This window comes from Erythranthe guttata, chromosome 11 (genome assembly GCF_056151865.1).
Source record: "Erythranthe guttata isolate IM_541 chromosome 11, IM_541, whole genome shotgun sequence".
Taxonomy (NCBI): Eukaryota; Viridiplantae; Streptophyta; class Magnoliopsida; order Lamiales; family Phrymaceae; genus Erythranthe; species Erythranthe guttata.
The window spans coordinates 4,902,654-4,918,399 of NC_142543.1; the positions used below are offsets into that span (position 1 = coordinate 4,902,654).

Genomic DNA, 15,746 nt, shown 5'->3' on the forward strand with positions numbered 1-15,746 from the left:
GGGTGGGCATTCGGGTCGGGTCGGGTTATTCGGGTTATTCGGGTCGGGTTATTCGGGTTTTTTGCAAAAAAAAAATTACCCGAACCCGACCCGAGATAACCGGGTACCCGGCATCCCGGGTACCCGGTTATTTCGGGTCGGGTTCGGGTTTTGCTATTTTCCTCTTTTTTTTTTTTTTCTTTTTTTTTTTTTTTTTTTTTTTATTTTTTTTTTTTTAAGGTATACATATATATACAGACATATATATATAGCAATATACATATGCATATACTGATATACATATATATATTATATATATATATATATATATATATATATATATATATATATATATATATATATATATATATATATATATATATATATATATATAGACAGATACATATACTGATATACATATATATATTTATATATATATATATATACATATACTGATATACATATATATATATATATATACACACACACAGACATATACATATATATACATACAAATATAGACATATATATATATATATAGTATGTATTACAGACATATATATATATATATATATATATATATATATATATATATATATATATATATATATATATATATATATATATATATATATATATCTATATCTTTATATATATATAAAAAAAAAAAAAATTTTTTTTTTTTTTAAACCGGGTACCCGATCGGGTACCCGGGTAGAATTTCTATTACCCGGACCCGACCCGGTTTGGGATCACCGGGTACCCGAACCCGGGAAAAACCCGGCTATGTAAAAAATTACCCGATCCGGTCGGGTAATACCCGACCGGGTCGGGTTATACCCGAATAACCCGACCCGAATGCCCACCCCTAGACACCACACCTATGTAGGGGGTATTCAGAAAGAGAACGTGGACTATCGGCAAAACTCCATATGGGGGAAAACAAATAGTCCTGATGTTGTCAGAGATGGAGGAGAGCTAGTGAACCGTACGATACAATTTCATATGGGTGCTACCTCGGAGCAAAGGCAGCCAAAGGCAGTGGCAAGGGGAAGGAAGAAGAAGGCCTCTGATTTGGACCTTTCGGACAGAGGAACATCGGGCAAACGACAAACACTACACCTTCGAGATGAAAACCTAAGTTCAACGGCGGAGACTGCAGAGCAGCTCCGCCGAGAATTATGAGTTGTTTATTCTGGAATTGTCAAGGGATCGGGGCACCCTTGACAATTCACGTTCTCGGAGATATTCTCCGACACCATTGTCTCCTGCTAGTGTTTCTTTCGGAAACGAAAGCAACACAACAGACAATCGAGAATTTAAAAGTTCGGTGGAACCTTAATAGAATAGGAGTGGATAGAGTGGGAAATTCGGGGGGACTTGCATTATTTTGGCAAAATGAGGTGGAGGTAGATCTTCTCTGTTACTCAAATCACCATATTGATGCGGAGGTTTCAGATAGAAACCACAATAGCAAATGGCGAGTGACTGGATTTTATGGGTACCCAGAAGTGCACCGAAGACATTTATCTTGGACTTTATTACGAAGCTTGGAGGACATTAGAAATCTTCCGTGGATAGTTGGCGGCGATTTCAATGAGATCCTTAATAATGGGGAAAAGAAAGGTGGAGTTCCACGGCAACCATCACACATTGAAAATTTCCGAAATACCTTGGAGGAGTGTGGCTTGATGGATTTAGGCTATGAAGGACCTACTTACACATGGACAAATATTCTAATAATATTCTGGTGGCTTTTGAGATAAATCATTTCATTAAACTAAATTCTAATTCTAGAACTAATTATATGGCTATTAAGTTGGACATTAGTAAAGCATATGATCGGGTCGAATGGTCTTTCTTTCTCGTTTCGGCATTCCTACTGGTTTCATTGACCTAGTTATGTTATGTGTATCTACTGTTTCGTTCTCCTTCTTATTTAATAGTTCGCAATTTGGTCACATGCAGCCGTCAAGAGGTCTTCGACAAGGTGACCCTCTCTCTCCATTTTTGTTCATATGTTGTGCTGAGGCACTCACTACCATGATCACCAAGGTTGTGGACCAGGGAAGCTTCCATGGAGTTCGGGTGGCACCAACAGCCCCGATGGTTACTAGCCTTTCCTTTGCTGATGATACACTTATTTTTGGAAAGGCGACAGAGGAAGAGGCAAGGGTTCTGAAGGACATTTTGCAGAAGTATGCTAGAGCATCAGGGCAGGAGATCAATTTTGAAAAGTCCACGATGAACTTCAGCCCTGCCACATCTATATCGAAGATGAATGCTATTCACCAAATTCTGGGTTTTCGTGTCGTTGACCAGCACGACAAATATTTGGGGATGCCAGCATCTATAGGAAAAACGAAAAAGGAGATTTTTGCGTACCTTCGAGATCAGATCTGGGCAAAAATGCAAGGGTGGGGAGAGAAACGTTTATCTAAAGCCGGTAAAGAGGTGCTAATCAAGTCGGTCCTCCAGGCGATCCCTTCATATGTGATGGGTTGTTTCTTACTTCCAATTGGCCTTGTGAGGGAACTCGAGGCAGCAATCCATCGGTTTTGGTGGGGAAACGGATCGGCTAAAGGGATGCATTGGCTCGCTTGGAAGGAACTGTGCAAATCTAAAGAGAAAGGAGGAATGGGCTTTCGGGACCTTAGATCATTTAATTTGGCGTTAGTGACCAAGCAAGCGTGGAGAATTCTTTCAAATCCGAATCTCTTGTTATCAAAGATTATGGCAGCCCGTTATTTTCCACATGGGAATTTCCGAGATGCACGTATAGGCTACCGACCTTCGACGACGTGGCGGAGCATTTGGCATACTCTTCCTTTTTTAAAGATGGGCCTTAGGAGACGGATCGGAAATGGGAACGACACTTCTGTTTGGGCAGATCCATGGCTTCGAGATGGAGGGAACTTTCGAATAATTACCAAGAGACCTGTGTACACGGCTTTTCCAAATAAAGTGGCAGATCTAATAGACAATTCGACAAATCAGTGGCACTTAGAGACTATACAAGAATGTTTTTGGCCGGTGGATGTTGGTCGTATTTTAGAAATTCCGGTGGGCAGCAGCTTGGCCAGAGACACGTGGGCCTGGAACCCCTCGAATAATGGTAAGTTCACGGTGCGCTCTTGTTACCACATGATTCTTGCGTCTACTCAATCATCAGATAAACGAAGTAGCGGGGGAAACGGTTCAAACAGTGGTGTTGACTCTTGTAAGTGGAATATTATCTGGAATCTTGAGATACCACCAAAGGTTAAGGTCTTTTTGTGGAGACTGTGCAGCAATATATTGCCTACGAATAAAAGTCTTTGTGGTAGAAATGTAGTTCTCTCACCTTTTTGTGGGCGGTGTCAACGGGACGAAGAAACGGCTTTGCACGCAATCATTAATTGCGGTGGAATGGATGACTGTTGGAGGTCTCTCTTACGTGAATATTATCACCATTTCGATCACACCTCTGCATGGAACTGGTTGACGGGTTTAAAAGAGAATACGGACACAGATCAGTTTCTCGTTGCAATGATTTTAGCATGGAAGGCGTGGGATAAACGAAACAAGGAACATAAAGGGCAAGCGAGCTTAACCCCTCCAGACTTGGTAGACTGGTGCAAAAACTACCTGGCCATATTTCGTTCGGCTCAAATTCACAAGATCTCTCCACAACGGTATGTCCACACGAGCACGTGGCATCCTCCGCCAGTTGGTGCTGTTAAAATCAATACGGACGCAGCAGTTTCTTCGGGGAATCTTTTCTTTTCCGTCGGGATGGTAGCGAGGAATGATGAGGGCCAATGCATTTGGTGGAGAGTGATTAAGTTACCCGGCAACTTACATCCTGCAGAATGTGAAGTGACGGCAGCGCTCAAGGCGCTACTCTTGGCGCGAGAAAAAGGGTGGAGAAATGTGGTGGTTGAGGGTGACAATCTCCAAGTTATCACAGCTTTGCAACATGGCGAAAGCGATTTGTCGTCCTTTGGTTTATTGATAGATGAGTGTTTGCGCCTTTCTCTAGATATAGAATATTGTTCTTTTAATTTCGTCAAGCGAACGGGGAATTTGTTAGCCCACGCTATTGCTCACTTTGATTGCAACTTTCTATCGGAGGGATTAGTTTTACCCTCGATCTTGGCTGGTTAGCCGTAATATAAACCTTTTCTCAAAAAAAAAAAAAAAAAATTTGAACCCTCTTAACGATAATTATGGATTTGCTAGTGACGGTATGACTTGTGTACTAGAAAAATACAACAAATGAAAAAAGTTTCAAACCCAATGAATGATAATCGCAACTATAATTTTATAGACTTCAAATACTTTATTATCAAAATTCTATTCAGTACAAATAATCTCATAGAATAAAAGTTTTAATGAATTGTTTATATTATTACAAATAGATGTTATACTAAAAAAAATATTTTTCTAGATGATTTATACTCATCAAAAGTAACATATTAAGACAACAACTATCATCAGAGGAAGACTCAAATATGTTATAGAAATAATACTTTTATATATATATATATATATATATATATATATATATATATATATATATATATATATATATATATATATATATATATATATATATACCTGGTGAGTAACTAAACATGAAAAATATCAAATATTTAAAATATGTGATATTTTAAATAAGGAGTTTTTATACATAAGTCCTGATCAATCCTTTAAGATGTATTATACATAAAGATCAATCCTTTAAGATGTATTATACATAAAGGTAAAATTAATGTATATAACAAAATTACCCCTAATCATTTAAATCAATTTTCTGATTGTAATCGTAGTTTAATTTCAATTTCATCAATTTTGACCTAAAAAAATCATTTTTTTTTTCAATTTCTTTATTTGCCGCAGGTTTTCGTAGTTGATTTTTTTTTTCTGTATTTTTCTCATATCTGTTTTTTCTGCTGCTGGTTTCCGACATCGACCGACGGCAAATAAAAAAATAATAGGTAAAGCATTAACATCAACAAAACCATTCCATGAACATGAAAGAGCCCATTTCGCCGGGTGATGAGCAGCTTCATTAGCACTCCGATGACACAATTTAAATTTCCACTTCGGCCATAAAACCATTATTTTTTAATTTTCATTTCAACCATAAAAACCAAAATTTAATTAATACAGTAAAATTAATGTCTCAGACAGTAATATTACTGTCTCAAACAATTAAATTGTTGTAATATTTTTTTTTGTAAGAAAAATCTAGATTTCAAAAAAAAACAGAAAAGTCAATGACGGAGCCCAGCGCTACTGGAAAAAAAATTAAGGAAAAAAAAATCAACATCGAAAACTGACGATTGACCTGCCGGAAAAAGAAAAGTTTTCAAAAATGAATAATAAAAATAAAGTCAACGGTGGCTGACTGGCGGTCTCCAGTGATGACGGTTAAAATTGGGGTCAAAATTGATTAATTGATAAAATTAGAATTACCGTATAAATCATAAAATTAGAGCTGAATTATAATTTATAACAATTAAAGATAATTTTGATTATATAAAAGAGTTTTCATGATTTACAAATAAATGAACTAAATTTATTTGAAAAAAAAAAAATTGAATATCAGGTTTTAATTAAGTTTTTTAATGTTATTTGGCAATTGCCATTTGCCCTGTTATTTTATCAATACATACATACAATGAATCAATCATTCAGATTTCTTATTTCACACTTCTCATCAATCCAACAGAAACCAAGAAAGAGACAAAACCCAGAAAAGAGGAGAGAGAGAGAGACGCAAGAGAGAGAAAGAGAGAAGGGAAAACATGGATTTGGAAGCGATACTTGCATCTATGAATCAATTAAGAGCTTCTGCTAATTCATTTTTATCTCAATATGAGCCCCTCGCTCTGATTTCCATACCGATTTTCACGCTTCTTTTCGCGCGAATTGTTCACTCGATTTCTCGTCTAGTTTCCGACAAAGGACTCAAATCTACAATCCTCGACTTCTTCATGGCTTCCCTCAAGTAATTTCCAGCTTCAAAAATCTCATATTTGTTTTTTTTTTTCCGATTTTTTTAGAATTATTGGGCAATTAATTTGTTTGAGCGTCTTTATTTTTTTATTTAATTTATAAATGTTTTTATTGATTAGGTTGGTGCCTGGAGTGAAAAAGTACATAGATGCTGAAAAACAAAAGGTAAATGTTTTGTATTTTTCTTTTTTTTTTTTGTATATACTGAATTATTTTATTGATTATTTTCTTTGTATATATTTCATTTCGTGAGGTATTTTTTATTTATTTATATTTTATGTGTGTTCAATATTGAGGCTTATGTATATGTGAGTTGCCCTTTTCTTGAAAAATATGATTAGTTAAAAAAATCTGGCATTAATTGAGCTGCAAAGAAAGAACACATCAATTAATTCAACTCACTGCTTCAATATATATATATATATATATATATATATATATATATATATATATATATATATATATATATATATATATATATATATATATATATATACACATACCGAATTGATGTAGTGATATTATTGATTCGAGTCTCGAGCTTGAGCCGAGCTCGAATCAAAACCATCGTGTAATTTGTGCGTAGCTCCTTGTATTGTTTATGATCGAGCCTTAGTCGAGCTTATGCAACGGTGTACAATCTACTATTTATCATTCAAAGCGCCAAAGTTAATAATTATATTTAAAATATATATACGCACCGTAATTATTATTCGAAATACAAAATTATTGCAAGGATTATATTACGAGCTCGTGATCTCATGTGCAAGTTTTGAGAAGTTACATTTTATTTTCTTAATCGTCTGAAAGTTATAAACTCAGAGTTTCATCTAAAAGCATCGGCTTTGTGTGTGTGTGTGTGTGTGTAGGTTGTGAACAAATTGCAAGGTTCTGGTAAATCGAAGAGAGAAGGTTGGAGGACAGAGTTGTCAATGACAGGCTTAGGTGCTGACGTCATCAATAAAATGAAAGACGAGAAGCAAAAAGACGTCCCGTGGCAGGGCAAATGTTCTGGTACAGTGTATGTTATTTTAATTTTAATTTTAATGGTTTTTATAAATAATCTCACCATCCAATCGCGCTCGTTTACTGAAAATATACTAAAATTATACCACGTGTTTCGTATAGCTACATTGCAGGAAATGAACACGAAGGGCACTTTTCTCTAATCAACGAGGCGTGCTCAATGTTAGTAAGATGAATCGAGTTTCTACTGTATACTATACGCTTTAGCAATTTTCTTGAAAAAAGCTAATATAAAATAATGTTTTATTGATTTTTTTTTTTAAGGTTTGCACATACTAATCCTCTGCATCAAGATGTATTCCAAAGTGTCGTAAAATTCGAAGCAGAAGTCGTGGCAATGACAGCTGCATTACTTGGCAGTAAAGAAAAGTCGTCCGGTGGACAAATTTGTGGAAATATGACTTCGGGCGGGACTGAAAGTATATTAATGGCCGTGAAAACATCGAGGGACTATATGAAAATTAACAAGGGCATAACTTGTCCAGAAATGTTAGTAAAAAAATTGTGTCCGTTTTTTTTTTAATCATCGTAATTTGATATTTGAAAGGGTATTATAGTAATAACTAACCGATTCATTTTCTTGGAAAAAATAGGATTATACCAGTTTCAGCTCATTCGGCGTACGACAAGGCTGCACAGTATTTTAAAATCAAGCTGTGGCGTGTGCCCGTGGGCCCGGATTTTCGAGCTGATGTTAAAGCAATCAAACGGCATATTAACCGGAACACAATATTGGTTCGGACTTTCATTTAATACTTTTTAGACAGTTTTTTTCATTTTTTTATTTTTCGAAATTTTCTTTTAAACCTCGTCTATTGCAGATTGTTGGATCAGCGCCCGGTTTTCCACATGGAATTATTGACCCGATTGAGGCATGCAATACTAATCCACTATGTTAATATTTTGGTGCATTTTTTCGTTTACAAATTCTAAGATTAATTTATTTATTTTTATTATTTTATTTTTTTGTAGGAGATGGGCGAGTTAGCTTCCACTAACGGGATTTGTTTGCATGTTGACCTATGCCTAGGTGGCTTTGTATTACCTTTTGCTCGTAAGCTTGGGTATGAAAGATGAATCCTGTTTTTCTCCCTTTTCGCTGATTGTTTTTAAATGTGACTACTGTCATTTATTTTTTTCGAAATTTCTTTTATTCTCCAATTATTTTAAATAATAATTCTAATAAAATATCGTCACCGTAGGTACCCTGTACCGCCATTTGATTTCTCTGTTGACGGAGTAACGTCTATCTCTGTGGATGTACACAAGTACGGACTTGCTCCGAAAGGAACAAGCGTCGTCTTATATAGGAATCACGAATTACGCAAGGTATTTCGCTCATTCGGTCCACTTAATAAAAACGAACGCTAAAGTATATAACTATTTTGTTTCGTTTCTTTATAAACAATGTACTAATTATTTGCTGCCGGACCACTTGTCAATCTGGATTTTGTTATAAAAGAATCAATTTGTTGCTGGTGAGTTACTGCTCTCGTGCGACACTCTTTATTACTATTTCTTTTTTAGCGCAATTTTTAAATCCCGTATATTAATAATTATTTTTCGATTGTGTTAATAATAAATACAGTAACCGAATGGAGTGGTGGGCTTTACGTATCTCCGACAATAGCTGGAAGCAGGCCCGGAGGTCTAGTTGCCGGGGCTTGGGCAGCAATGATGTCTCTTGGCTTAGAAGGTCTCACATTTTTACCCCTCCAATATTTATTTATTTACCATTTTGCCACTCAAAAAATCTAATCTTTTCGATCTACGTTGAATAGGGTATCTGGAGAACACAAGGAAGATAATGGAAGCGTCAAAGAGAATCGAGAAGGGGTATGTATCAAATCTCAATCATCATAACAAACTCTTGATGATCAAAAAAAAAAAACCAAATTGTTTTGCGATCTTTTGTTTTAGGCATTATAAAATTGTATTTTGATTATTTTTCTACGGATTTTTTGTAGGGTCCGCCAAATCCCGGAACTGTTTGTAGTTGGAAGGCCAGATATGACGATCGTGGCTTTTGGATCGAACGTTTTGGATATATTTGAAGTAAACGATATTATGTCTTCGAAAGGATGGCATCTCAATGCATTGCAGAGGCCTAACAGGTAATTAATTAATTAATTAACCTACTTCGCATTCATGTTTTTTCTTTTTCCCACTTAATTTTTATTTTTCTTACATCATCGTTTTATTACATCGCAGTATTCATATTTGCGTGACACTTCAGCACGTGACGGTGACTGAAGATTTCCTCAAGGATCTGACGGACTCTGTCCAAACTGTAAGTTCATTATCTATTGACGAAATTCATTTCTGAGTCGATTGTTATTTTTTTATATGGGTTGGATTTATTTAATTTTTGGTTTTCATTAGGTAAAAGCAAATCCAGGTCCGATAAACGGAGGGCTTGCTCCAATATACGGTGCAGCTGGGAAAATGCCGGATAGAGGCATGGTTCAAGATTTACTTGTTGATTTCATGGATACCTCATGCTAATATTTTGACAATTTTTAGATAAGCCAATATTCATGTGACATTTCAAAATTGTTATTTTGTGGATATATGATTTACTGGATGTAATATTCTTGTTTATATAAACTTCAATGAATGCTATTGTTAATGTTCTTGGGTAATTGACACTCTGCACCCTTAAATTGAAAAAAAAACACTTTGCACCCTTAAATTAAAAAAAATAGCACTTTGCACCCTTTAATTATAGTTTGATTGGCATTTTGCACCCTTCTCACTCCTGTTGTTGCTATACAACTTGATAAATTAGTAACATCGCTTAAATAATAGTTTTTTCTTGTCCCGACTCATTAAGAACCTATAAGATTATTAGTTTGATAATTTAATTTGTCGTTAAACCAATAGAATTTCATTGGCTTAATTCAACTTTGCACCTTTGAAATGTGGCATTTTGGCACTTTTGCACCCTTGAAACAAATTAATAGCACTTTGCACCATCGAAACATAATAAATCATTCGCAATGCACCATTGAATTGAATATTTAAAACTTAATGAGGTAATTTCATTTTTATTGGTTTTTATATTTCCAGGGTGCAAATAACAAATTAAATTATTATTTTCTCACCCTCAACATAATTTCAAGCGTACATTATGCATGATTAATTGTGTTTCGATGGTGTAAAGTGCTATAATTTTTCTTCAAGGGTGCAAAGTGCCAAAATACTATATTTCAAGGGGGCAAAATGGGATTAAACCGAATTTTATTAGTTCTAACTCTATAACTTTGTAGAGGTTTAGCTGTATTTTGTTTACGTATTCCTTTTTCATTTTCTTTTTCTTTTTTTTGAAAAAACAATATATATTACTTCAAAATCAAACAAAAGTAGTTTCTAAGTCATTTTGCAAATATTATAAAGAAAAATAGAGCAATCATCAAATTTTAATAGCCTACATTTTTGTCAAAATATCAAATGCCATATTTAACTCCCTAAAAAAAATGATCACAACATGTATAAAACTAGTCACTATATTCCATGAGTGCATATCTCTGTGGATCTTGTCTCTCCAACTAGACAAACAATTAAGAAGAAAAGATGAATTAATTTCAATAATATATATATATATATATATATATATATATATATATATATATATATATATATATATATATAGTTGTTTTGGCTATACTTGTTTGATTCTATCCCCATATGACTTGAAAATAATAATGTTGCAAAACTATATACCTTGATTACTTTTACTTTATTATAATGAGTAACAAAATAATTTGTTGTCAGAATAATATAATTTCATTTCCAATACAAAGCGCTAAAAAAATATTTTGTTGTTGACTTCGTAGCCATTTCCAGATAACATAAGCGGAAAGTTCCAGGCAATAAAAATTAAGTTGGTGTTTGCAAATGATTATTTAAAAATAGAAGTTTGTGATTATTAGTTAAGTCAGTTTTAAGTGTTTATTTCTAAAAGTTGGGGGTGTTTGCAAATATTCCAGAAAATGAACTTATATAGAAAAAATAGGGTTAGGGGTGCTTTTACAAAAATAACTAAAAGCAGATTATTTTAAGAGAAGCAAAAACAAAAGTTGATTTTGCAAACACCTGAAAACAGATTATGAACAAAAAAAAGCACGTAATTACTTTCAAAACACTTTTGCAAACACCACCTAAAAATCATTGCAAATACATTGAGTATGAACAACAAATCCATGTTGTTGCCAAAAAAATATTTTAGCCAACAATTACTATTCAAAACAAATAAAATCTAAATTGAAATAAAAATTCACATTGTTATTCTAAAACACTTAGAGCATCTCTGACCGGTCTCTCCATTTTTTCACCAAATCCTATTTATGGTGCTGAAAAAATGGGTTTATCTCTCACCGGTAGCACACCATTTTACTCATCCACCATTTTTGGTGGAAAAATGGTGTTTTTGGTCTCCAATGAGTTTCATCAAAATTTAGACAAAATATTAAAATAATAATATTTCACCATTTCATCACTTATAGGAAATGGGATTTGGTTTGGTCTCCCATGGCATTTCACCATATACGCCCCAAAACTATAAATATAATGTTAATCGTAATTTTATAATATTTTATTTCATAAATATTAATTATAGATCCAATGTTAAGTAATAAATTTTCTTAACTATATAATTTAAAAATTATGTTATCAATTTTAAAAAACTGTCTAAACATGAAATAACATGAACTCAAATTATTTTATAAATAACAAATATATAAACAATAATCTCATAAATTATTGCATAAATCATATATTAAGTACGACATGAGAATTTAAATAAGCAGTTCATGATGATTTAAATTTATATAATTTGTGTTATTTTTTATCATATTTTGTTATCATGTTATGTTGTTTGTTATTTTATGAGCTATGTATTTCAATTTAAATGTCTCGTCCTGTATTTCATCAATTGAAGTGTGTTTCGTTAATCATTCTATTGATGCTTATTATATTTTATTAATAGCAATTAGCGTATTAGTTAAGTAAAGAAATGAACTAATAAACATTGATACCAACAAAATATACAAATTAATTAAAAATAAGCATATTTATATTATTAAAATTAATGTTTTGTTAATAATAACAAATGTATTTATATTTTAAAAACTAATTTAATAATTAATACCAATTTATTTACGATAAATATGCTAATAAGTTGTTAATCGGGTGCAATTAGTTAAAATCGTCATTTTATATGGTACTTCATAAAATGTTGTTAATTACGCCAAATTCTATTTTCACCTCTATATTTGGTAGGAAAAATATGATTTGGTGGAAAAAATAGGAAAATGGTGGACCGGTGGGATATGAAAATTCCTTCACCAAAATATTTGGTGGAAAAATAGGATTTGAGTACTTGGTGATATGGGGGTTGACTACGGTGGAAGACTAAAACCAAATCTCTATAATTTTAGGTGTAATAGTGATATAGGAATTTCGGATGGAAAGCTAAAACCACCTAAATTAGATGAAAAAATGACGTTATGGTATCCGGTCGGAGATGCCCTTATAAATAACATCCTAATATTATATAGTCTTCAATACAAATTCAATTGAAAACCTAAATAGAAAAATATAAAACATAAGTACTTCGAGCTACAGTAAGATGATACGAAATCCAACAACTGCGTAACTTCTCTTTTTTCACCAAATAGATAGTTTATAATCTACAAAATGATCAAATCATTATTTAAATGTGAGTTTTGAACTTTAAAAAAAAAAAAAGACTAACAAAAGATTTTACATTTATCTTAATAAATTAAAAATCTTTAGTTATCAAATTGAGCAAACCCCCCTGTTAGATGATTTCGTTTACTCCGTTACCCTCTCCGTTTATTTTTTGGATGAAAACTGATGACATCATTAAAAAAATTAAGTAAACTATCTATTTTACCTCTCCATAGATGAGTACATGTTATGCCAAATTGTACTTTTATATGCATAATAATTGTAATGTTATCCATTTACCTTAATGCGTCTTGTACTAATGTAATATATTACTTTTACTCCCTAGACTTCTCATGATATTACATTAACCTCCCCTGTAAATTTAGTGAATTTGTTTCGAAAAAATGAGGGTAAAAATGACATTTTACACATTCCATTAGCATCTAAATAAGGGCGGTTTAGACAATTTGTGAACTAAGAGGAAGATATTTAACAGGGGTTCGAGTGAAATTAATCCTAAAATAAAGTCGAAGTATGCTATTACTTTATTGTCGCTTCAAATACTGTAAGTCCAACAAAAATTATTGCATATTTTCTATTTTTCTGTATGTACTCTTTTGTTGAAGGGCATACAAGAAATTTCAATTATACTACTACTTTATTGTTTGTCGTCTAATAATTGCAAGTTCAACTCAAATTATTAATCTTGTATTAATTTATGGATGGCCATGGGGCGGGTTTGGGGCGGGTTTTGCATTCCCCGCACCCGCCCGGTTAACAAACCCGTTCAACCCGCACCCGCCCCGCTTCGCAACGGGTACAAATTTTCTCAAACCGCATCCGCCCCATAGAAAACCTGCGGATACCCGCCCCGCCAAAAAACCCGTAAATGTGAAGAAAAAAGTAAAAATAAAAAATTTAAATAACCCAAAATGAAAGCAATAATTCTAAATCAAAATATCAAATGTATTATAAAATTATATATATATATATATATATATATATATATATATATATATATATATATATATATATATATATATATATATATATATATATATATATATATATATATATATATATATATCAGTGTTCTAAAAATCGGCCGAGGCGGCCGATTAATCGGTCGCCGAGGCGGAGGCGGTCCAAAACCTTTACGATTTTAGTGTAAAGGTTTGAAAAATCGATTTTTTGCCTGTGAGGCGGTTTGAGGCGGTCTGAGGCGGTGCGAGGCGGTCAAACCTTTAAGGCGGGTCAAACTTCGGTGGCAAAAATCGGCAAAAAATCGGTTTTTTTTTTTTTTTTTTTATAAATCAAAATAAAAGTTGGGATTTTAATAAAAAAAAAAAAAGGAGTTTATGCTTTATTTTGTTTATGTTAATTATTATTGTTAAAGAACTAATGATGATGCCAAGAATGTATATAAATTAAAAAAAAATTGCCTTTTTATTTATATTTTATAAGGATATTTATGTATTATGATCTTATTATTATTAAACTTTTATTATGTTATTAGAATATATACATGATGGAGATGTAACTATGTTTAAATTTTTTATCTATGTTTTGAGTATTTATAAATAATATCTACAAATATATTATATTAAATTTTAAAAACCGATTTATTTCCGATATATCACCGATTAATCACCGCCGCACCGATTAATCGTGAATCGGTGCCTGACCGACTCGGACCCGATTACCGCTTTTTACAACCTTGATATATATATATATATATATGCGGGCGGGTACGGGGCGGGTATATACAAACCCGCACCCGCCCCGAACCCGTTTTCGGGTGAAAAATTAGAACCCGTACCCGCCCCATTTATTTGCGAGGCGGGTATTACTCGGAAATTTCGGGGCGGGTCGGGTAAAAATTGCCATCCCTATATCAATTCAACCCAAATAATGAAACCATCTACAATACTTCATTTATTGTTTCTTTTATATTTGATTAATTGAATTACTGAACATTATTTGATGATACTTTTAGGTAGATTTATTTTGTATAAAATTAAAGGCCTAGATATTATATCCATTTTAACTTTATTAATATTTTTTGGGTTACTTTCACTCGTTAGATAGTGTAATTACAGACTCCTCCCCTCTTAGTCAACAAATTGCATATACCTCCCCTCTTAGATAGTTTCGCTAATAATGACTAACAGAGCATGTGAAATGTCATTTTTATCCTCACTTTTTACAATTAGAAATAAAATTAATTTGGCGAAAAATAGAGAAAATAGACAAATTGGAATTACTTATTGGAAATATTGAGAAATTAGAATTGACACCCCCTCTAACAACTATGATGAATTGTAAAGGTGTTCCGGTTCGTAAAAAGTTCGAATAGTCAATTTTAGTCAAAAAGGTAAAATAGAAAGTTCATGCCAATTTTTTTATGACGTCATCAATTTCCATCCAAAAAATGGATGGATGACCAACGGAGTAAGTAGAAACATCTAATAGGGGAGGTATGGACAATTTGGTTTACTAGGATAGGGTGAGTCTGCAAATTCACTATCTAAGAGGGGTCCAAATGAAGTTAACCCTTGATTTTTTTTTTCTTGTCAAGCACACACATGGACTATGCCCATAATAACCAGTGTTCTAAAAATCAATTGAGACGGCCGATTAATCGGTCTTCAAGGTGGAGGCGGTCTAAAAGCTTTACGATTTTAATTTGGTGTAAATGTGTGATGATTTATGTTTTGTTTTATTTTACTTATGTTAATTTTAGTTTTAAAGAATCTAATAATATATGATCGTAGTTTTGAAGTATAATTTTGAATGCACAAAATTTTTATTTTATTTTTATTTTGTAAGAATTTTAATCATATTACAATCTTATTATTATTAAAATTTTATTATGTGTTATGATATGTAAATGATGTTAATAAAATTATGTTTAAATATATTATTATATATGTTTTGAGTATTTATAATTAATAACTAAAATTATATTATATTAAATTTAAAAAACCGATTTATTTCTGATCTTCGGTGCCTACCCGCCTCGGACCGAATTCCCACCTTTTACAATC

The 15,746-nt window shown here is 32.8% G+C and overlaps 1 protein-coding gene across 1 annotated transcript; it reads left to right on the forward strand.

Moving 5' to 3' along the window:
• Positions 1–5,632: 5,632 nt before the first annotated feature.
• DPL1 (dihydrosphingosine phosphate lyase) lies at positions 5,633–9,637 on the forward strand. Its single transcript, XM_012981997.2, has 15 exons — positions 5,633–5,974; positions 6,102–6,147; positions 6,852–7,003; positions 7,111–7,170; positions 7,273–7,497; positions 7,602–7,743; positions 7,830–7,880; positions 7,981–8,072; positions 8,211–8,337; positions 8,471–8,486; positions 8,597–8,704; positions 8,790–8,844; positions 8,976–9,122; positions 9,220–9,298; positions 9,391–9,637. The coding sequence occupies exons 1-15, from the start codon at positions 5,772–5,774 to the stop codon at positions 9,511–9,513; spliced, it is 1,626 nt and encodes a 541-aa protein (XP_012837451.1). The 5' UTR covers positions 5,633–5,771; the 3' UTR covers positions 9,514–9,637.
• The last annotated feature ends 6,109 nt before the right edge of the window (positions 9,638–15,746 follow it).